General features: G+C 42.7%; 1 protein-coding gene across 1 annotated transcript in view; it reads left to right on the forward strand.

The window, feature by feature from the left end:
• The window catches only part of shank3a (SH3 and multiple ankyrin repeat domains 3a), a 530,257-nt gene that overhangs the window by 236,853 nt on the left and 269,397 nt on the right, over positions 1-24,007 (forward strand). The window contains exon 12 of the mRNA XM_055653270.1: positions 6,334-6,655. Coding sequence (XP_055509245.1) covers positions 6,334-6,655 — 322 coding nt within the window. The remainder of the gene's footprint in view (positions 1-6,333; positions 6,656-24,007) is intronic.

The following is a 24,007-nucleotide window of genomic DNA, read 5'->3' on the forward strand; positions in this document are numbered from 1 at the left end:
CATTTTGAATCACATGGGCTCAATGGGTTATAACACAATTTCAGTTAGCAACTAGAGAACCACTTAAGGTGAATTAGAAATTGACAAGCAGAATAAAACTGTCATGGGAAAAAGAAACACTCCAGGAAACAAATCTGTTCTCATACAACTAAACTTTCTGCAGCACTCGGGGACTATTGTCTCAACAACAGTCTGTCAGTTTCACTGTGATCATGGCTGACCGTCCCCAATCAATAACCCGTGCCTGTCTTCTCCCCATATCCCTTGGTTCCACTAGCCCATAGAGCTCTATCTAACTCTCTCTTAAATCCATCCAGTGACTTGGCCTCCACTGCCCTCTGTGGCAGGGAATTCCACAAATTCACAACTCTCTGGGTGAAAATGTTTTTTCTCACCTCAGTCTTAAATAGCTTCTCCTTTATTCTAAGACTGTAGCCCCTGGTTCTGGACTCGCCCAACATTGGGAACATTTTTCCTGCATCTAGCTTGTCCAGTCCTTTTATAATTTTATATGTTTCTATAAGATCCCCCTCATCATTCTAAACTCCAGTGAATACAAGCCTATTTTCAATCTTTCCTCATATGACAGACCCGCCATCCCAGGGATCAATCTCGTGAATTTACGCTGCACTGCCTCAATCACAAGGATGTCCTTCCTCAAATTAGGAGACCAAAACTGTACACAATACTCCAGATGTGATCTTACCAGTGCCCTATACAACTGCAGAAGAACCTCTTTACTCCTATACTGAAATCCTCTTGTTATGAAGGCCAACATTCCATTAGCTTTCTTCACTGCCTGCTGTACCTGCACGCCAACTTTCAGTGACTGGTGTACAGGTACACCCAGGTCTTGCTGCACCTCCCCCTTACTTAACGTAACCTCATTGAGATAATAATCTGCCCTCTTGTTTTCCACCAAAATGGATAACATCAAATATATCTATATTATACTGCATCTGCTACGCATCTGCCCACTCACTGAACCTGTCCTGGTCACCCTGCAAGCTCCTAACATCCTCTTCACAGTTCACACTGCCACCCAGCTTTGTGTCATCCACAAACTTGCTAGTGTTGCTCCTAATTCCCTCTTCCAAATCATTAATATATATGGTAAACAGTTGCGGCCCCAACACCGAGCCTTGCGGCACTCCACTCGCCACCGCCTGCCATTCTGAAAAGGACCTGTTCACTCCTACTCTTTGCTTCCTGTCTGCCAACCAATTTTCTATCCACGTCAACACCCTACCCCCAATATCATGTGCTCTAATTTTAGTCATCAGTCTCTAAAATTAGAGCACGTGGTATTGGGGGAGGGTGTTGACATGGATAGAAAATTGGTTATAGTTGTACAAGACATCAGAGAAGCCATATTTAGAGATTGAGTTCACCTTGTTGCTTTCGTAGAACCAACACTTCTGTCTTGGTAACAGTAATGGCAAGGTTGGTGTCCTGACAGCATGGCACAAAGTTCTTGATCCTTTTCCTGTACTTTATATTATTTTCGTTGTTGATTTCGTTGACAACAGTGGTATCATCTGCAAACCTAAAGATTAATTTGACTTTGTACTTGGCCACAAACCCCTGGGTGTACAGGGAGTAGAGCGCAAGGTACTGAGAACACAACTGTGAGGGACACCATGTGTGGAGGAAATGTTGTGACCAATTTTCACCTGCTAGTCAGAAGCCAATTGCAGATGGAAACCCCGAAGCCAAGGTCCAGAAGTTTGAGGATGAGTTTATTCTGTATTATGCTGTTGAAGCGTGAGCTGTCGTCAATGAATAACATTATAATATGTAAGTTCTTATTGTCAAATTGAATGTAGATGGCTTCCTCCATTGATCTATATTTCCTCCGTAAATTGCAAGGAGTGTAAATTGTATAGAAGACTGGTGCAGATGTCGGGCATTACCAAGCTCCAATTAATTTATTGATACGTGGGGGTGTCTAGGATATACAATGATCAGAGTTGACGTGCTCATAAATGAAGGGTTGGGGACAGGACTGAGATCCTGGTATGCTGAAAAGGTCTGGAGTGGGAGATGAAAGCTAACTATGAACCTCAGTGGAGACCCATTTTACAGGAAGGACATTAAAAGCTCAGCAACATGATGTCAAGCCAACAACCCCTTCCTCCATGTCATCAAGAGAAAAATATGTTTTGTTGACTTTAGAAAGTGATGTGATGTACAAGTGCTGCTTAGCATCAATGGTGCCGAAGTGGAGTTCATTGAGAGCTCCGGGTCTTAGAGGTATATATAACCACCAATTTGTCCTGGATCAGGCACAGCGAAGTTACAGCCAAAAAAGCACACCAATGCTTCTACTTCCTCAGAAGATAAAGAAGAAATTTAGCATATCTCCCAGGAATCTTACCAACTTTGACAGATAGAGTGCAGAAAGCATTCTATCAGGATGATTCATAGCTTAGATTGACAATAGCTCTGCCCAAGACCATGAGAAATTGCACACTTGTGGACATAGCCCAGTCCATCACACAAACCAGCCTACCCCCCCCCCCCCCCCCCATAGACTCCAACCACATTTCATGTTGCCTCGGGAAAGAAGCCAACATATGTAAGGAACATTTTCACCCAGGCATTACCTCTTTTTCCCTCTCCCACAATTCTAAAGCTTGAAAACATCTACTACCAGATTTTGGATCTGCTTCTTCCCCACTGTTATTAGACTACTGAAAGGTCTTGCAATAAACTAAGATGTAGTCCAGATCTTCCAACCTACCTCATTGTGAACCTTGCACTTTTTTTTAATCTGCCTTTTCTCTGCAACTCTAAGATGCTGTAACACCATATTCTGCACTTTGCTATTTTTCTCTTTATACTGTCTGCTGTAAATGTGTGTGGCTTGATTGTACTCGTGTATAGTATGATTTGACTGGATAGCACACAACTAAAGCTTTTCACTGTTTCTCGGTGTATGTGACAATAATAACCCAATACCAGTACAAATCTTTGATAAGCCACTTTGAAGCCTCAAAGAGGCAGCCATCATCAGAGATCCACATCACCTTGGCAACGCTTTCATTTCACTCCTGCCATTGGGAAGAAGGTATGGGATCCAGAAATTCGTACCATCCAGGTACAGGAGCAGCTTCTTCACAACGACCATCACAATATTAATCACAATTATGAGGCTATGACACTACAACCTCCAAATAAACATCAAACTACATAGACCTGAGGAGCATTATTTTTATCTTTGCATTATTATTGTTTGTTTGTTTTATATTTATATATCTATCTATATTTTACGAAAAGTCTCATCTTGTTTGGACGTCTGCGTATCTGTCTGTGTACGAGCGAGCGATCTCAAGGAACTATGCCAAAACGGTACAAAATAGCGCGAGTATGTTTGCAGAACCTTGCTCAGCTTTTTCCCTTCGTCGTTCTTACAAGTTTCCTTCAGATTTGTTGTTTTAAGTATCACAAGTTATTGATATTTGAAGTTTTAAAAAGGCCAACTTTGAAAATAATAGGTGCCGTGGCAGTCTGGCATGCTGATCTCTACTGGCCTGAGGCAAGGCGCCAACTCTCAGACACCACCTCCAACTTATCCTTGGATCACTGGCTTCATCACTTCCAGCTCCCTGCCCTCCCAAGCCTCCAACCTCATCGTTCCCCAGCCCCGCACGACCCAATTTTACCTTCTCCCCAAAATCCACAAATTTGACTGTCCTGGCAGACCCATTGTTTCTGCATGTTCTTATCACACCGAACTTAATTCCACATACTTCGACTCCAACTTATCCCCCCCTGGTCAAATCCCTCCCTATCTATGTCACATGCACTTCGTCTCCTCCATGGCTTCCGTTTTCCAGGCCCCCATTCCCTCATCTTCACCATGGATGTCCAGTCACTCTACACCTCCATCCCCCACCAAGAGGGTCTTAAAGCCCTCCATTTCTTCCTCAACCATAGAACCAACCAATTCCCGTCTACTGATAATCTCCTCCACCTAGCGGAGCTGGTCCTTACCCTCAACAGCTTTTCCCTTCCCTTGCAACCGCAGGAAATGCTACACTTGTCGCTTTACCTCCCCCCTCGACTCCATCCAAGGGCCCAAGCAGTCTTTCCAGGTGAGGCTCAGCACTTTGACTCCCCCTCCCATTCTGTATCCGACCTTTCTGTCCTGGGCCTTCTCCATGGCCAGAGTGAGTCCCACCGCAAATTGGAGGAGCATCACCTCGTATTTCGCTTGGGTAGTTTATACCCTGGCAGTATGAAAATTTTCTCCAATTTCAGGTAGTCCTTGCTTTCTCCCTCCTCCCCCTCCCATTCCCAGCTCCCCCACAGCCACTGTCTACACCTCTTCCTTACTTCTTTCCTTCTTTCCCCCCCATCAGTCTGAAGAACGGTCTCAACCCGAAACACCACCTTTTCCTTTGCTCCATAGATGCTGCTGCACCCGTTGAGTTTCTCCAGCATTTTTGTCTACCTTCTACTGCCTTTGAGAGGGAGACTCTTCCAGCTGCTTTCAGTGATGATATCACAATGGCATCTCAGTCATCCAATCACAATGGGATCTCATTTACACACGCTGCAGTGAACATTCCAAAAACCGAAAATGACATCACAATGTGATTTCTGTTGCCAATACACAAGCTATGAGAGTGCTTTTACATTGTTGTAAGGAGATGGACATAATGGTGGGGGGGGGGGGATTTAAGTTTTAAAGTGACATTTAAAAGTTGGATTTCTTCAAATCTACTCTGGCAGTTAGGCAGTTATGACGTCACAATGCCCTACTGGCTGCAATGTTTCTATCCCAGAACACTGAATCTTTCACAGCAAATGTCCTTCAGGGAAAGAATCTGCCAGCCTAACCGAGCGCAGCAAAGTTTAATGATTAGATTTGGATAACAAAAGATGGTACCTACATCACACCTACATCTTAGTGCAATTGCATTTATTTAAAGTTTAAAGTAACCTGCACAGTTGGGAGCTACGGGTAAGTGGTGGAATTTTGCATTGGGGAAATGGGTTGCGTTGGGGGAACGGGTGAGCGGTGGAATCTTACATTGGGGTAGGGGTTGCGTTGGGGGACCAAGTCTTCCATGGGGGCAATGGGTGAGTTGTGGATTATTGCGTTGGGGGAACAAGTTACGTTGGGGGAACAGGTGAGTAGTGGAAACAGTTTGCGTTGGGGGAACGGGTGAGTGGTGGATTATTGCTTTGGGGGACGGGGTCCAATTGGTCTAGTATATACTGGGGGGGGGCGGTTAGCGTGACTCGACATGTGGGGGACGTGTGGGTTTCTATGTTTCTATGAAGGGTTGCGGGCAGTGTCAGAGGAACGTTCTGGAATTTTTTGGGGTAAAACATCAATCAATCTTTGAGTCAATGAATAGACTCGACTTTTGACTCTTGATGTGCATTTGGTGAGCTAAAGGGCATGTTTCTATGCTGTATCGTTCAATCAAAAAGCAATACCATTGTGGAGAACTAGATTGTCTTGGCCATTCCAATTTAATGGTTGCTCCAGGTATATCAAATCTGATTTCCTCTACAAGGCTTCAGAATGTATTTCCACAGAATGTTGCATAGTTTGATGGGCATCCATCCACAGAAATTGCACCATACGTGAGAAAATCATTATGTGTACTGAGGAACAGTGAAAACTGTTTGTTTGCATACTATCCAGTCAAAGAAAAGAAAATACATCAATACACTCAAGCTGTCCACTGATAAAGGATAAAGGCTGCAACATTTAATGCAAGATATCTCTGTGAAGTCTGATGAAGTCCATTTAGAGATGGTTAAAAGATTTCCAATGGGGTAGATGTGCGATGTGGTAACTGTAGAGCAATTGTCTGAAAGATTTTCCTCTGTATTCTACTATTCACGATGTTAAAGGCACTGATAATTTAACAACAACTACATAATTAGCCACAGTAATTAATGTTATCTTGGAAATATAAATCGGAAGGAAACAGCATGAATTGAAAGAAGACAATGCACAAGCGAAGGACTGGGATAAGGCTGAGTTGCTTGGTGTAGAAGAGTTCACTGGCTTGGTACAGTATATGAACCCTGGTGCAAGCTGTGCACACATGGATGTTGGTGAAGACAGATTCAGGCCTGGGAATGATCTCTACCTTAGTCAAATGACTTGAGCCACTCTATTGCACATAAGAATGTTCACTTGGTCAAGTAAGTTGCGGAATAGTGCTTGAGCACCATTCAATAAACTGTTTGTCAATAGGGTGGGTGAAAGTGGGAGGTGGTGGTCATGACCGATGTAAAAGAAGTCCGTCATAGTGATCAGTTCACAACAACCAAGTTGGCAAGCATTAACATATTTGTAAATTTCAGTGCCTTTCAGAGAAACCCCAAGCTACACTAATAGGCGACGAGGTGGAGGAAGTGCCCTCTCATCCCCACGTACGCTGCTACGATCCACCAGTGACAACAACATCAACAATTTTGCAGGCCGTTCCACCCATTCACCTGTGCCATCTGTCAGAAGCCTGCCACCTCAGTTACTGGCACAGATGCAGGAGGGTACCGAGGGAGGCCAGCAGAGTACAGCAAGCTCACGAAGTTCACACAGCCGATCGCCCTCGTTGCAGTGTGTCCAGGAGGAAAGTGAGGCCAACACCCCCATTTTCAGGAGGCAGACTAAAGCCAGGCTCAGGTAAGATGGTTCCATTGCTTTTATTTCCAAGGGAAAATAAGACACTCCTAAACATTGCCATTTATTTCCAAATTATAAATTTGATCAAAATTCCTATGTAATACTTTCATAATGTCAAATGCTTGGAGGAATGAATTTCAGACAAATTTAAAATCAATGGATACAAATTGCAGTTTCAATTTACTCTGAAGTGGGAATTTAAACAAGGCCATAAAGATTAGTTTATCAGATCATTGCTGTCCCTCGCCTAATATCGGTCAGCAACGAGTTAGTCATCCAAGTACAACATGTGTTAGTCTAATTCCTTCAACAGCTTCCTCCCCATGTTGACCATGTGCCACAGAATTCTCTCCCAGTAATCTTTGCACTGGGCCAAGGCTCAAGCTGATTGTCTTTGGTGCAACCAGCTGTCTGACTAATATTTGACAGCCTTGGGAGGTGTGCAATGAAGGGATAAAGGTAAATTGGCATTATTATTGTAGCAGCTTGTACCTACAAGTATCTCTCATGTCAGAGGAAAGATCAAGGCAGATTGTTTGGGCAGATTAGCTGCTTGAGGCCCTTTCTATTTGTGTTTGCATTGACATGAGATGTCGGATTTTTAAAAAATCTGGTTAGAGATCTCGGGTAACAATATAAAGGTAGGTGCTTGAAAGCCAATCAATCATCTCTTCCATACTGCCAATCCTTACTGGAATCCATAGTTTTTTCTGAATAGTACACAGTACAGTCAAGACAATTATAATGTCAGTACGTGTAAATTACAGCAGAATATTCAACTGTGAACTGTCTCACATCTGCTGTTAAGTGAATAGGTGATAAGTAGGGACACAGAATAACAAACAGCACCAGCAGCAGACTGGGTTGATTTCATTCCTGACTACCCAGAAAAGCCAGGATTATTAGGTATATTAGTGCATTTGCCAAATGCATGTTTCAGAAAATGTTAATTCTATGTGATTACCACGAGTTTGATTTGTTTTAAAACTCGGGATCACTCGTGGGTGGACTCGCACTGTGAGACAGGGGTTTAAGGGTATAGTTATCATTTAATACACTACAGTCACCCTTTTTTGAGTGTGGAAACAAAGACAAAGTGAAAACCAGAAGTAGTTTGTTTCAATAATAGAGTTCTATATCAAAGGACAAGCAATAGTGACAAGTAGTTCACAGCCCTTCTGATGCTAACAAAATGACGTTGAAAAGTCATATTTGGAAATGGTTGAAATATTCTTGAAGATATCTATTTTCAACTGCACAACACTTCTTTCAGCAATATCTACAATAGATATGTCTTTAAGGAGTGAAGCACTCACATCCACGAGTATAGAATTAGGCCCATAAGTGCATGATTTTAGACGATTAGTTAAACAAGTGAGTTTCCAGCCAGGAAGCGAAGCAGAGCAGTGCTACAATGGAACGTTTTGAAAGAACGCTATGAGAACAGCTGAGCTTGTGAGTAACCAGCCCGGAGGCAGCGCAGTGCAGCACAACGGGAAGGTTTTAAATAGCGGCATTTGATTGGCAGAGCAGCTAATAAGAAATAAAATTTTAGCAGGGTAACATGTTTGGAGTGGCCAATTTGGGAGAGGCTATGTGTTGAGGTGAAGTATGGTGTGTGAGGGTAGGTTTTGAGACTTAGACTTGAAATGCTATGGCCAGGAGGTTGAGCAGAACGAAACCGAAAGATAAGGTACAATCTTTTTTTGTAACATCCAGTGTAGGTGCAGTTAGGGCAGTGATTTGCTTTTCCTACTGGATGTGGGGAGTCAGGGAAAATTCCAATTACCTGAGGACTACACCTGTGGGAGGTGCAGCCAGATGACCTCGGGATCATTCCGGAGACAAAGAGCATGACAGGAGTTATAATGAGAAAGGACACAAAGTGCTAGATAACTCAGCGGGTCTGGAAACATCTCTGAAGAATAACAATGGATAACAATGTTTCAGGTCAGGAACCTTCTTCAGACTCTGATAGGTGACCACCAGGAAGGATAAAGGAAGTAATCAGAGGGTGCAGAAATCTCCTGTGGTTATTCCCTTTGATACACGTATAACAATTTGGTTACTGTTGGCGAGATGACCATGCAGTGGAAAGCAGCAGCAGCCAGGTCTGTGTCATCGGGTCTGGCTCAAAGCACATCGGGAGAGGGTGAAGTCAGACAGGGTTACGAAGTAGACAATTAGGAGGACAGACAGGAGATTCTGTAGCCGGAAACGGGACTCTTGAAGAGATATTTGCATCATCTTTAGCAGCAGGTGCGGTTTTGGAAGGGTGGTTACTGTTGTATGATTATTTAAGAAGGACAACAAGGACCAGCTTGGGTCTGTAGACTAGTGAACTGATGTCAGTGGTGGGATGGTTGTTAGAGGGGATTCTAAGGGAGAAAATAGACCAAAGTTTTGGTAGACATGGCCTGATTAGAGGTAGTAAGCATGGTTTTGTGCATAGAAATTGTGCCTCAGAAATCTGAGTTTTTCATGGAGAACACCGAGGATTGATGAAGCCAGGATTTACGGTGAAAGTGAGGAGGAATTTCTCCTCTCAAATGCTGTATTAGTCTTTGGAATTCTGTATGCTGGAGGGACAGGAAGATTGAATAATTAAACACATTGAGAGCAAGGTAGACAGATCATTAGCCCGTAGACAATTCAAAGTTCAGGGGGATAGTGAAGAAAGCGGATCTGCGGTTAAGATCAGGTTAGTCATTATTCTGTGGAAGGGCAAATTAGACTCTAAAGGTGGAGTAACCCAATTCTACTTCTATTTTGCATGTTCTTAATCATTTTCAATCCTGAGACCAGATTATTGGCATTTTACGCTATTCGTCTGATGAAGCCGAATTTTAGTTAAAAATATAAGAAGATATTAAATTGGCTTCCGGGCTAGCTTACAGCTTATATTTAGTCTCAAATTAGGCTTGCCTCGGGTTGCGGTGTGTGAGATAATAAATACTATAACATTGTCTCCCAAGTGACAAACAGAGAAGGAGCTAGAGTCATCTCTTTGAAGTAAGATGTCGTAAACCAAGTGTCCTATGTTTATGAGGGACGAGGTGACAAGAGAGAAGCTAGACTGATCTAAGGGATTGTGACAAAATGCCTTTGATGTGATGCCTTTTCCTGTACCTCTGACCATGACTAATGTCTGTGGAATGTGCTAAGGTGACAAAAAAAAACACTATAATGCAATGTAATTCTGTTGTTCAGGGAAGTGGATGAGGACGGTGAAGTGTCTGTAATTGCTCACTTGACTTAGAGTTCTCCCTCCCTTCCATCGGCCGATAATAAGTAAAGTTTTGAACTGGTCTACCAAACAGTTTGTGTGGTGTCTGTTTATTAAGAAGCGAACCTGTTTAGTTGTTATAAAAGTAACTTTTTTACGTCTAGCAAACTCCCTCCTATGCCACTTCATTTCATCCCTTGGTGACATATTGGACCCCCAGGTCTAGTGGTAAGCATCTCTCTCTGGTTGTTCAACTCTTCCACCAGGAATACACAATTGGCCTTGGATAAAATTGAGTGCTTGCTCAATTCTGAGCTGCCACTGATACTGTTAATGCTCCCCATCAAAACATGCAATCATTTCTAGCAGTGACTGGTTTTAGGGGTCACCTACTCTTTGAGGACCATTTAAATCCTAGTCATTCCCCCTTTCCCTTCTCCTATCAGGCAGAAGATACAAAAGCTTGAAAGCACATACCGCCAGATTCAGGAACAGCTCCTTCCCCACTGTTATTATTCTACTGAATGAACCTGTCATAAACTAGGGTGTAGTTCATGTTCATAAGACATAGAAGCAGGTTTAGGCCATTCGACCCATCAAGTCTGCTCCACCATTCAATCTTGGCTGATCTATCTATCCTTCTCAACCCCATTCTCCTGCCTTCTCCCATAACCTTAGACACCCTTACCAATTAAGAACATATCAATCTCCGCTTTAATAATATGCCCCCACAGCTGTCTTCGACAATGAATTCCACAGATTCACACCCATCTGGCCAAATAAATTCCTCGTCATCTCCTTGCTAAAAGTATGTCCTTTTATTCTGAGGCTGTGCTCTCTGGTCATAGATTCTCCCACTAGCAGAAAACATCCTTTCCACATCCATTCTATCTGGGCATTTCATTATTCGGTAAGTTTCAATGAAATCACCCTAATCCTCCTAAACTCCAGTCAGTACAGACCCAGAGCCGTCAAACTTTCATTGTCATAAATCTCCTCCAATGCCAGCATAATCTTCTTCAAATATAGGGGCAAAAACTGTTCACAATACTCCAACTGCCCAGTGCCCTATAAAACCTCAGAATTCCATCTCTACCTTTATATTCTAGTCCTCTCGAAATGAATGCTAACATTGCATTTGCCTTTCTTACTACCGATACAACCTGCAAATTAACCCACCTCATGCGGCCCTTGCACTTTTATTGATTTACACTTCCTATGAAATTGTAACATTAACAAATAAGACTATATTCTGGTATTTTTCTCTTTGCATTATCTGTTTTACTCATGAATGGATTGTATATAGTGTGTATATATCATATATGCAGTATATAAAGATTTAACCATATCTAGATTTTAATTAATGCAGGTTAGTTTCAACTAGTGCACGAAATTCCTGAAAATACTTAACCTTAATATGCTCATGAGGAGCATTGTGATTAGCATCAACTTTGTGCTCAAACTACACAAAATGTGCCCATGCACTAATATTTTAGTGTATGTTTTCAAGTGCAGTTGAATTTCTAGGATAGGATTTCTGATGGTAAGGCCTTATCTGTGAATAGAGTCTGTAGTGTTAATGCATTGATATGGAATCCCTATTACATAGTTCCAAGTTACACCGATTCACGTATATGGGTCGAACAGTATATAATGTGACTAATATTTCATCATAAATGATACCCTGCTTAATGGGCAGGTGGGCATAAATCTGCTGTCAGAAAATTAGATGTTGAGAGCCGAGTGCGAATTTTTGCACTTCCTATTATTACTTCATGCAATTGTGCTAGGTATAAACCTGGTATAAACCATTTCTTTCTGAGCTGCTGTGAGTATGGGGAGTCAAGTGCTAATCTCTTCCCTCCCTGTGGCTGTGTTTTGGTGAGGGCCTCAGGAGTCAAGAGTGTTTAATTGTCAAATCAGCTACACAATAATGGAGTCTTAACTTGTCTTATAAACGAAAACACGTAGATAATAAATAATAAAAAATATATTTATTCAGTGAATAACGATAAAACCAGTGCAATATAAATCCAAAGTAATTTGTGTAACCAAAAGCAGCCCTTAGAGATTCATAGAAATTCAAGATTGTTTGGAGCCTGTTGCTAAAGTGAGCTTGTGACAGTGGCAAGACTGTTCAGTGCTGCGCTGTGGGGCTGAGGGCAGAACCCTAGCTCCTTTGTGGTATGGATCTCAACAGCCAGCAAACACCATTGTGAATACATATTTTTCTAAAACAAAGGAATTAATAGGCTTGTATTTAAACAATCTTTTATTATGGAATAGGGTTATCCAATCATACCTGGGCCATATTTTCCTATTTATCAATAGATTTAATGCCTTCAGTGCATGCTTTCAACTTACACATTAATTTTCATGAAAGTATTCCCTGCATAATTCAGGATTTCACTATTAAAGCCTCATTTGTAAATAGTTTTCATGATGTTAAGGGATTTATTTTAAAACATCTCCCATTAATGCAACCCCCCATTTGATATTGATATTGCACTGACTTATGTAGATTTCCCTACTCTGAATGCACATGGCCCCTGAGGCTCTCTAGTAAATCCTTTCAATCTTATGGCTACATTTCTGTTCTGTGCAAGAAAGCTCAATTACCCAATTGGGCAGCCCTTCAGCCAAATGGACGCTATTTATAGTTCACTGCATCGATCAGTTAATGCTGATTTACAACCACTATGCAAGTTGTTGGTACCTTCCTGCAGGGATGGAAATCACTGCTTTTGTTTCCCTCAGCTCTATCGACTCTTGGCCAGTTGCTGCAAGTTAGAAGGTGCTTCCAGAATGACTAAGCAGGAACTGGAACAAATGATTAGGATTTCTTTCTCCACCCAATAATACCCCCTCCCCTCCATCCTACCAATTACTTACATTTATCTCATCTTTTGAAAATACTAGGTGATTCTTTAGATTTTGTGCCAAGGGCAGATTCCTGACAGTTTTAAAAATTGTCATTTCTTATATAATGACTCTGACTTTGACCAATTGAGGTAATATGGGAACAGCTGCTCGAGTGGCACAGTTATTTTGTTAGCTATCCTTTATCTCAGCTCCATTTACCATACTGGAACTAAGACAGCACACTATCCTACTTCAATAAGCCAGTTCGGTATTCCAAAAAACGCAAGGAATCATGGGATTTGGCAAAGGTCATTCGAGAATAAAAAAAGCAAACGGTGTGCCTGTTAGTGGGGGAGAGCAGGGTGTAACAGCGAGAGAGAGAGAGGGTAGGTGCGAGTGGGAGACGGGGAGAGATGGTGAGAGGTGGGGGAAGAGAGGTTTCAGTTAGACAGACAACTACTTATAAAGTCATGGCTCATTGCTTTTAGGAGAATCGAGAAAATGTCCTCAATCGAGAGAACTTCAGAACCGCCTCGTCTCAACCGCGCTGGAGATTTCCACGAGCGCAAGAAACAAATGACCTAAAGTTTGCATTGAGTGAACTGAGTGTTTTTACCGTCCTCGTCGTACACCGGCATTTTGTGAGAGTGGTGGATCCCGGGATTGAGAAGTCAGCATACGACAGGTGAGCGGCCCGCGGTGGCTGGTGCCTCTCCGCTCACCGCTGGAAGAACTGACACCTCTACTCCCTGAGTCAGGCGCTGCTTCCTTGAACGGCGGCCAACTAGGATTCCAGAGCATCACCGATGCCTCACATCAGCTCCTGATCCCCCGCCGCCTGTCCGGATAATGTGACCAACGTTGGTTGAATTGAAGCTGGGATCCAACCACTCTCACAAAACGGCGGTGTACGCGAGGACATTAAGAGCACTCAGTTCACTCAACGCAAACTTTAGGTCATTTGTTCCTTGCGCCCGTGGAAATCCCCGCTCCCATCCATCCCAACCGCGGCGCAAAAGTCTAATGTACAGGAAGTCTGAAGGAGGGTCTTCTATCCAGAGGTCCGCGGATGTCCATCGGGATCGGGACTCTTCCTTCGAGAGCAGGAGGATGACGGGTGGATCTTATAGAGGTGTATAAAATCATGAGAGGAATAGATCGGGTAGACGCACAGTCTCTTGCCCAGACTGGGGACGGGGCTGGCCTTAGGAGGTGCAGGGCCCAATTGGGAACAATTTTAATAGAAATATAAATATATAATTATAAATGAGTCATATTCAGGCACGTGCCGTAAGTAATTACTCAGCGTAGGCAGTCAGTCAGCTTAAAAAAAATCTTAAACCGTGCATGGACATAGAAACATCGAAACATAGAAAATAGGTGCAGGAGTAGGCCACTCAGCCCTTCAAGCCTGCACCGCCATTCAATATGATCATGGCTGATCATCCAACTCGGTTTGCGCGGATTGTTCTTTCCGTAAAAATAAAAAGTAAAAATAAAGATAGTAACAATTCAATTTGCCCAAGGATTCCAAATCTTCTTTCTGAATTACTGAATGGGTGGGGGGTGGAGGGTGACGGCAGGTGGAGAGATGGTGGGGAAAAACGCGAGCACACCGGGACAAGTTGAATCAGTTGTGATTTTATTGAATGACAATATTAGTTCAAAGGACCAATTGAAGGGAGAGTTCCTTTCGCAGCATGTGGGGAGTCTAACTAGGGGTAAAGTTGTGGGGAGGGCAATAGCGTTGAGAAGGAGGGGGTCGGGGATCATGTCAGTAACCCACTCGAACCACCGCTGTGGCGGCGCTCCGGGTGCGGAGCCACCGCATTGTGGCCGGGGACAGAAGCAGCTTGCGTGGCTACGAGTGGCCGCCGGGACCTCAGCGCCTTCTGCCGGCCCGCTCACCTCTGGCAGTGCTCTCCATCTGAACAGTGAGGGGGGCAAATGATCTTAGAGCAGAGGGGGTCAGCGGGTGATGGAAAACAGGACAGCGGGCAGTGGAGCTTACTCCTGTGTCAGCATGAACAAGGGACCAATTGAGGTTACTCTCACTGACATATGGAGTAAGCTCCACCGCCCGCTGTCCTATTATCCATCGCCTGCTGACCCGCTCTTGAGCTGGATGCTGGCATGATCCCCGACCCCCTCCTTCTCAATACTCCTGCCCTCCCTGCAACTTTACCCCTGGCCAGACTACTCACACGCTGTGAAAGTAACTCTTCTTCCCCCCCCCCCACAGCGGTGCTGTCCTTTTACAGCCGCTTCCCATCAGCTGCTAGCAATGAGGGATAGACTTGGCTATCCCTCAGTACAGCAACATCATTCTTAATCTATCTTTCTTGGCAACTACATGTTAACTACTGGCTGTTAACAAGTGCTAGATTAGATTAGATTAGATTAGATTCGTTTATTGTCATTCAGACCTTTCGGTCTGAAAGAAATTCTGTTTCCCTGCAGTCATACATATAATTTACAAAAAAATTACAAAACACATAGTCAACACAAATTTAACAACCACCACAGTGAGTTCACCAAACACCTCCTCACTGTGGTGGAAGGCAAAATCTTAAAGTCTCTGGCTCTTCCCTCTTTGTTCTCCCTCTGCGCCGAGGCGACGGTTCAAACTCCGCGGGTGGTCGCTGCCTCGCCACAGCTCAGAGGCCGAGTCAGGTCTCCGCTGACGCCGCCTCTGCCACAGCCTCGGGGCCGAGTCAGGTCTCCGCTGCTGCTGCTGCCGCCGCCACCGCCACAGCCTCGGTGCCGGGTCAGGTCTCCGCTGCTGCTGCCGCTGCCGCCGCCGCCGCCACCGAGCAGGTCGCCGCCGCCGCCGCCACAGCCTCGGTGCCGAGTCCGGTCTCCACTGCCGCTGCCGCCGCTGCAGCTCCAGGGCCGAGTCAGGTCTCCGCCGCTGCTGCCGCCGCTACAGCTCCGTTGCCGCCAGCTCCGCCATTAGGCCTCGGCGCAGACGGAGACGGGGGATACGGCCGAAGAAAAAGTCGCATCCCCCGAAGGAAGAGGCCAAAGCAGCCGAAGGAAGAGGCCAAAGCATCGAAGGAAGAGGCCAAAGCACCGAAGGAAGAGGCCAAAGCAGTGGTAGTTAACAAATCGTTTCTGTCTGATGGCCTAGGCAGCAGTTTTTATCCATGTTCGTTTGTTTTTTTCAATCCCTATCTAACAAGGCAAATGTTTTTTTTTAAATCTGTATTTAACAACGCAAATTCGTATTTCCGTACGAAATACGGAAAATTAGCGCTGGGCCCCCTTAGGCGCGGGGCCCAATTGGGAGCAATCGGTCCAATAGGCTTAAGGCCAGCCCTGACTGGGGAAATCAAGAACCAGAGGATATTGTATTGTATTATATTGTATTTTAATGACCACACAGCCAGGCTGGTGGAATTTTGGGTTGTCAGCAGCGATACAATAATAAAGAACACACAACCACAATTTAAAAAAAAAAAAATTTAATTAAAAAATGTAACACAAACATCCACCTATAGCATATAGGTTTAAGACGAGAGGGGAAAGATTTAATAGGAACCCGAGAGGTTTTTTCACACAGTGGGTGTATGGAACGAGCTATCGGAGGAGGTGGTTGAGGCAGGTAGTATTGCATCTTTTAAGAAACTTTTTGATAGGTACATAGATAGGACAGGTTCAGAGGGATATGGGCCAAATGCAGACAGATGCGACTCATGTAGATGGGACATGTTGGTCAGTGTGAGCAAGTTAGGCTGAAGGGCCTGTTTCCACACTGAACGACTATGACTCTTAACTCTGCAGGACAGGCAGTATCTTTGGAGAAAATGGATGTGACATTTCGGATCAGGACCCTTTCTCAGACTGATTGTAGTAGGGAGATCAGGAAACATACTGGAAGCAAAAAAAAGTCATATCAGGGCTGGCAACAGATAGCCTCAGGTGAGGAGGTTCCCTGATAACCTCCTCCTCCCCTGAGGTCATCTGTTGCCGGCCTTGATTTGTCCTGTTTTCTTTCGCTTCCAGTTTTTCTCCTGCTCTCCCTACTATAATCAGTTTGAAGAAGGGTCCTGATCCGAAACATCATATTCATTTTCTTCAGAGATGCTGCCTGACCCGCTGAATTATCTAGCATTTTGTGTCAAACCCTCTATTCCTTTCTCCCTCGTGTACTTGGGTACCTTCCTTTTTAATATTTCCTTTAATAGTATTTCCGCATTTTAATCATTCTTTGGATAAAAATGTCACCCCTTAGTTCTTTGTCCAATTTATTGGTACCTGTTTTATAATCATAGCACCCAGGTCTGGTCTCTCTAACAAATAGAAATATAATTGTGATTATCCAATCAAGGTGCACTTCAAGGGTTATACTCCACAGTTATTCACAAAAGGAGACACATAAAATTAAATTATCTATTAACTATATGTCTGGAATTTACCCCTGTTTGTTCTGTGACGCTATATATGCAGTAATATGGAATAAATCATAGGCTGAGTACTTGGCATGATGTGGGAAACAAAACCAGAAAGACCCAATTATGCAACTGTGCCTTGACCCCTTCAACGGCTTTAGACATGACTAATAATGATTGCAAGACATATAAAGTTTGCTGCAATTTCGGGAAAATAGTAGAGTCTACTGCTTGGTTGAATTGTGTCAAAAAAGGTCTTGGAGGCTGACTGAAATAAAAGATGAAAAGCAGTGAGAATTCCACATCTGATGCAACCTGTCAATCCTTTTGGTCTCTCTTCTGTTTGCTTGTCCATTACCTCCATTGAAATGACTGACAGTTGAAAGAGCCCTCTTGAGCAGTCATCCTTTTTGGAATCAAAAATATTGGGTCAATCCCCCACTGACACATGTCCTATTCATTCTCATTAATGTGTTTTATCTGGGTCACATTTTGGAAGTAAAATCAGGAGAAATGCTTAATTCCTGAAGGAATTTAATGACAAATTTAAATGATATATTTAAAGTATAAAATGGAGAATTTTGATTAAGTGGCGTTTTTCACATTAATTCTCGCTAAATAAAGGCATTTGAGAACTTTTATCCTGTGTGATTCAAAGGCTTCAACCACACAAAAAGGATTATCAAGGTGTCCATCATATGTGTTAGCATTGTGCATGAAAAACCCGTCTATGTTTTCAAATTGCCGAAATAGATTGAGCAAAATAAGCAAAACTATAGAACAAAATCACTCTTATAGATCACAGTTATGAAATATGTGCAGGTCACATTCCAACATGGAGGGAAATGTAGGGACACAGAAGAATAATAGGGAGCAATAGAACATGGTATGTATGAGGAATACACTGGGTATCAGAGGATTATAAAATTACACATTGACAACTTTGAACGTTGAAGAATACAGAAAATATTAAATGTGCATGCTGCCACACAAATTGGACAAACTGGACATACCAAAGATGCAGATGGATCATGTGGAGAATATTGAGAAGTAGGAAAGACTATGGAACAGTGAGATATTGGGACACACTAGGAAACAGCGAAAGGTAGAAGGGATATAATATGGAACAGTGAGATGGAAAGGAGATACTCATAAACAATATGATACAGAGAAGACACCATGCTGAAGAGTAGGAGGTTAAGGAACTCATGGGAAAAAGTGAGATGTAGAGCAAATATTCTAGGGAATAAATTACTAATCTAGAGGACTAGATTAATAGATCAGAGATGTGAATTCATAAGGCTACCATGGCAGAAAATTAATTTAATTAAATAAACTGGAATTGCAGAAAATAACTAACAACAGCAATTGCTGTGAAAACCAGACTTTCACAAAATATGAAACTTATGAATAATGTAGGAAGGTGTAGAGAACATTGACTTTAGAACAATGGTAAACATTGACATAGAAGGGTTACTCTAGGGAGTAGTGGGACATTGAATATACTTGTTTGTCAGGACAGATTCTTACCAACTAAGATGGTAACTTAGATAGGCGATGAGAAACCTGAATGAATACGGCACAGTCGTTAGAGACTTCATAAAGAAATGTGTAGAAAACTGCATCCCGACAAAAACCTTCTGAGTGTTTCCCAATCAGAAGTCTTGGATGATCCGCACTCTCCTGAAAACCAGACAGCGGGCATTCATGTCTGATGATACAGTGGTCTGCAAGAAGTCCAGATACGACCTTGGTAAGGCCATCAAAAAGGCCAAAAGGGAGTTCTGCACCAAGCTGGAGGATGAGACAGATGTTTGGCAGCTGTGGCGGGGTCTGAATGCAATCACCTCCTACAAGGCGAAATCAGGAGGTAGCTCGTGTGTCGGCATAGCATCATTCCCAGACAAGCTCAATGTGTTTTACGCACGCTTTGATAGGGAGAACATTGATGCGCCTTCTCGAGCTCCCATTCGCTGTGATGGTATTTCAGTCACAGTCACAGAGGCCGGCGATTGGATTGCAATTGGATCCTCGACTTCCTCATTCACAGACCACAGACTGTTCCATTCACAGACCACAGACTGTTCCAATTGGTGGAAAGGTGTCAGCCTCGATAACTATCAGCACGGGAGCACCATCATGACTGTGCTCAGCCCCCTGCTGTACTCACTCTATACTCATGACTGCATAGCTGGTCATAGTGCGAACCCCATCATCAAGTTCGCTGACGACACCACTGTTGTCGGATGTATCACTGATGGGGACGAGTCGGAATATAGAAGAGAGATCGACCGACTGACCAAATAGTGCCAGCACAATAACCTGGCCCTCAACACCAGCAAAACCAAGGAACTGATTGTGGGCTTTGGAAGAGGTAGGATGGGGACCCACAGTCCCATTTATATCAATGGGTCGATAGTGGAAAGGGTCAAGAGCTTCAAATTCCTGGGCTTGCACATCTCTGAAGATCTCTCCTGGTCCGAGAACACTGATGGAATCATAAAGAAAGCACATCAGCGCCTCTACTTCCTGAGAAGATTACGGAGAGTCGGTATGTCAAGGAGGACTCAGACAGTTGCACAGTAGAGAGAATGCTGACCGGTTGCATCGTGGCTTGGTTCAGCAACCTGAGCGCCCAGGAGTGGAAAAGACTACAAAAAGTAGTAAACACTGCCCAGTCCATCATCGGCTCTAACCTCCCTACCATCAAGGGGATCTATCGCAGTCGCTGCCTCAAAAAGGCTGGCAGGATCATCAAGGACCCACACCATCCTGGCCACACACTCATCTCCCCGTTACCTTCAGGTAGAAGGTACAGGAGCCTGAAGACTGCAACGTCCAGGTTGAGAAACAGCTTCTTCCCCACAGCCATTAGGCTATTGAACTGAACTCAAACAAAGCTCTGAACATTATTAGCCCATTATCTGTTTATTTGCACTTTATCTGTTTTATTTATTCATGTGTGTTTATATTTATACAATGGTATATGGACACACTGATCTGTCCCGTATTCATGCCTTCTATAATTCTGTTGTGCTGAAGCAAAGCAAGAATTTCATTGCCCTATCTCGGACACATGACAATAAACTCTCTTGAATCCTTTAAACAAATAACCAAATAACTATTTAGGTTGAATATTATGGTTGTAGCCTCTACAAATACAATCAATGTTTTACCACTACTCTAGATCACAATTACCATTTCGAGATTACCATTATCATTCTCAGATCCTCAACTTAGCTTAAATTATTGTGTACAAATATTTCTCAGATGGATTGGCTTATACTCACTTTCTCGAGTCACTTGACCAGATGCACAACACCTTTGAATTTAGTATGCTTGCCTCTGATTGTATCAGTGATGTTCATACCTCTCATCCCGTATCTTCATTTTTCACTGGCGTGGACACATTAATTAGTCACATGACCTGTTTTGCCACTGAAGCTGTGCTCTCCTTATTGATTGGCCACCTGCACCATGTTTTTTTTAATTGTTTTCTTATCATGTAGGCCTTGGCTACCAGCTTCCAATGTGAACAATTTGTCTTAGATACTCGTGTTTATTCATCTGATGTTTCGTTTCCAAATTGCTCCTCAAGAAGATGTCATCATCTTTTTAAACTGTAATTTTAATTATTTGAGGGTTCGGAGGAGACTGCAAAGTAGAGCAGATGGAGCCGTAGACCTTGCTATTGAATGAGCCACCTTGGGAAATGGGAAAGTGGAGGCATCCCACTTTCAGGATAGAGAGATTAAGTAAGGGGACACGAAGCAACCATGTGATATATAGAAAGGATACTCTTGGGAATATTGAGAAATAGTTCTCAACATATTTCTCAAACCTGACTTGTAACTATATTCTTAAACCTTAGCTTTCCATGTGATTCTTCAAGTCCAGATCACTCAATCACATCTACCTCATACATCATCAATCCCAACAAACCACCTTTTCATCATATATTAATTTTTTTTTATCTGTGTGTATTCCTTGGGCATTCTCTACAGCTCTCTTCAATTACTTTCTTTACTAGGTAACTTATTTCCCAACTTTCGAGTCACTTTCAGATGCCAAAGTTTCCGTTGATTTATCACTTGGTCACTTGTTATTGCTAGAGAATATTTTGACATAGATTAATAGTTTGTCCAGTTCAGTTCAGTTAATTTCTTTCTGAAGGTAGAAATGCTACTCAACATATTGCAGTTTGTTTCCGTATTCAGGTCATTTAATATAGATCAGTAAAACCAGAAGGACCACAGGTTGATCCTTTTACTGCCCACTGAGATATGCCCCTTGGTATCATAATCCACTCATCAATATAAAGAACATTGTGATGTCAGATTTTTAGAATGTATTGACCCCTGCAGGGAATAGTTGATTGGATCCCTGTTGCTTTTAAACCACATCAGGTGCCCTAAATCCCCAAATTAACAGTAAAATTAACAAACTGAGAAAGGAATGAGCTAATACCATAGAGATGGTAAATTGATTATAACACTGGAAAATGGAAAATATTGCCCATAACTTGAGGATCAAAAGCAGACAGTAGGATTCTAATGGGATCGTAGACATTCTAAATGGATGTATAGTTATTATCTGGACATATGGAGGCAATGAAAATAAAATCTATTGAAAATATCTATACCAAAAAAATCCAATTTTTTTTGGTATAGATATTTTCAATAGATTTTATTTTCATTACACATTAACACATTTATTTGGGTGGAAATTATTATAACACTATTTCTTGTTTGTTTATAGTCTGTTTTACAGTTTTGTTGAGGGAGCAAAATTTAGCATACCACAAAAATACAATTTCTGTATAACCATATAACAATTACAGCACGAAAACAGGCCATCTCGGCCCTTCTAGTCCGTGCCGAACACGTATTCTCCCCTAGTCCCATCTACCTGCACTCAGACCATAACCCTCCATTCCTTTCCCGTCCATATAACTATCCAATTTATTTTTAAATGATAAAATCGAACCTGCCTCCACCACCTTCACTGGAAGCTCATTCCACACAGCTACCACTCTCTGAGTAAAGAAGTTCCCCCTCATGTTACACCTAAACTTCTGTCCCTTAATTCTCAAGTCATGTCCTCTTGTTTGAATCTTCCCTGCTCTCAGTGGGAAAAGCTTATCCACGTCAACTCTGTCTATCCCTCTCATCATTTTAAAGACCTCTATCAAGTCCCCCCTTAACCTTCTGCGCTCCAAAGAATAAAGACCTAACTTGTTCAACCTTTCTCTGTAACGTAGTTGCTGAAACCCAAGCAACATTCTAGTAAATCTCCTCTGTACTCTCTCTATTTTGTTGACATCCTTCCTATAATTAGGCGACCAAAATTGTACACCATACTCCAGAATTGGCCTCACCGATGCCTTGTACAATTTTAACATTACATCCCAACTTCTATACTCAATGCTCTTATTTATAAAGGCCAGCACACCAAAAGCTTTCTTTATCACCCTATCTACATGAGATTCCACCTTCAGGGAACTGTGCACAGTTATTCCCAGATCCCTCTGTTCAACTGCATTCTTCAATTCCCTACCATTTACCATGTACGTCCTATTTTGATTTGTCCTGCCAAGATGTAGCACCTCACACTTATCAGCATTAAACTCCATCTGCCATCTTTCAGCCCACTCTTCCGAATGGCATAAATCTCTCTGTAGACTTTGAAAATCTACTTCATTATCCACAACACCACTTATCTTAGTATCATCTGCATACTTACTAATCCAATATACCACACCATCATCCAGATCATTGATGTACATGACAAACACAGTGGACCCAACACAGATCCCTGTGGCACCCCACTAGTCACTGGCTTCCAACCTGACAAACAGCCATCCACCATTACTCTCTGGCATCTCCCATTCAGCCACTGTTGAATCCATCTTGCTACTCCACCATTAATACCCAACAATTGAACCTTCTTAACCAACCTTCCATGAGGAACCTTGTCAAAGGCCTTACTGAAGTCCATATATACAACATCCACTGCTTTACCCTCATCAATTTCCTGAATAACCTCTTCAAAAAATTCAAGAATTCAAAAATATGATAAAATACATCTTTTACTACATTGGCTTCACATTTTTCTTCTGTAAATGGTTTGATGGTTAAACCAAAAAGCAGATAACTACAAGTAGAACCCAATGCAGTTTTTTTCATTGGTGCAATTTCACCCTGGCTACATTGGATACATTTTATCTTTAACCACTCTAGCTATCACATTGTGCTGTTTAGAACTGTAAATGGTCTAGTTAAGTTTTGCTTATTATCACGTGTACCGAAGTATAGTGAAAAGCACTAGTTGCGTGCTAACCGGTCAGCAGAAAGACGAAACATGATTACAACCGAGCCATTTACAGTGTATCGATACATGATAAGGGAATAACGTTTAGTGCAAGGTAAAGCCAGCAAAGTACGATCCACGATAGTCCAAGGGTCACCAATGAGGTAAATAGTAGTTCAGCACTGCTCTCTGGTTGTCGATTCAGTTGCCTGATCACAGCTGGGAAGAAACTGTCCCTGAATTTGGAGGCATGCGTTTTCACGCTTCTATACCTTTGGCCTGTTGGGAGAGGGGTGTGGCCAGGGTGCAACTCGTACTTGATTATGCTGCTGGCCTTGCCGAGGCAGCATAATGACCTCTACCTATGGTCTCCTCTACCTATAGTCTGTCTAGTTTTCTTACGTAGTTTTAGCATGTTCTATTTTCCTACACCTCAGCTAATAAAGGTAAGTGTCCTGCATGCCATTGGCCTATTTGACCTACTCTGACCTTCTGATCCTTCTGTTACTCTAAACATCCTCGTATTCTGCTATCATGTCTTCCTTTCCTTTGTTTACCCCAGAG

This window comes from Leucoraja erinacea, chromosome 22 (assembly GCF_028641065.1).
Source record: "Leucoraja erinacea ecotype New England chromosome 22, Leri_hhj_1, whole genome shotgun sequence".
In the NCBI taxonomy this organism is placed as follows: domain Eukaryota; kingdom Metazoa; phylum Chordata; class Chondrichthyes; order Rajiformes; family Rajidae; genus Leucoraja; species Leucoraja erinaceus.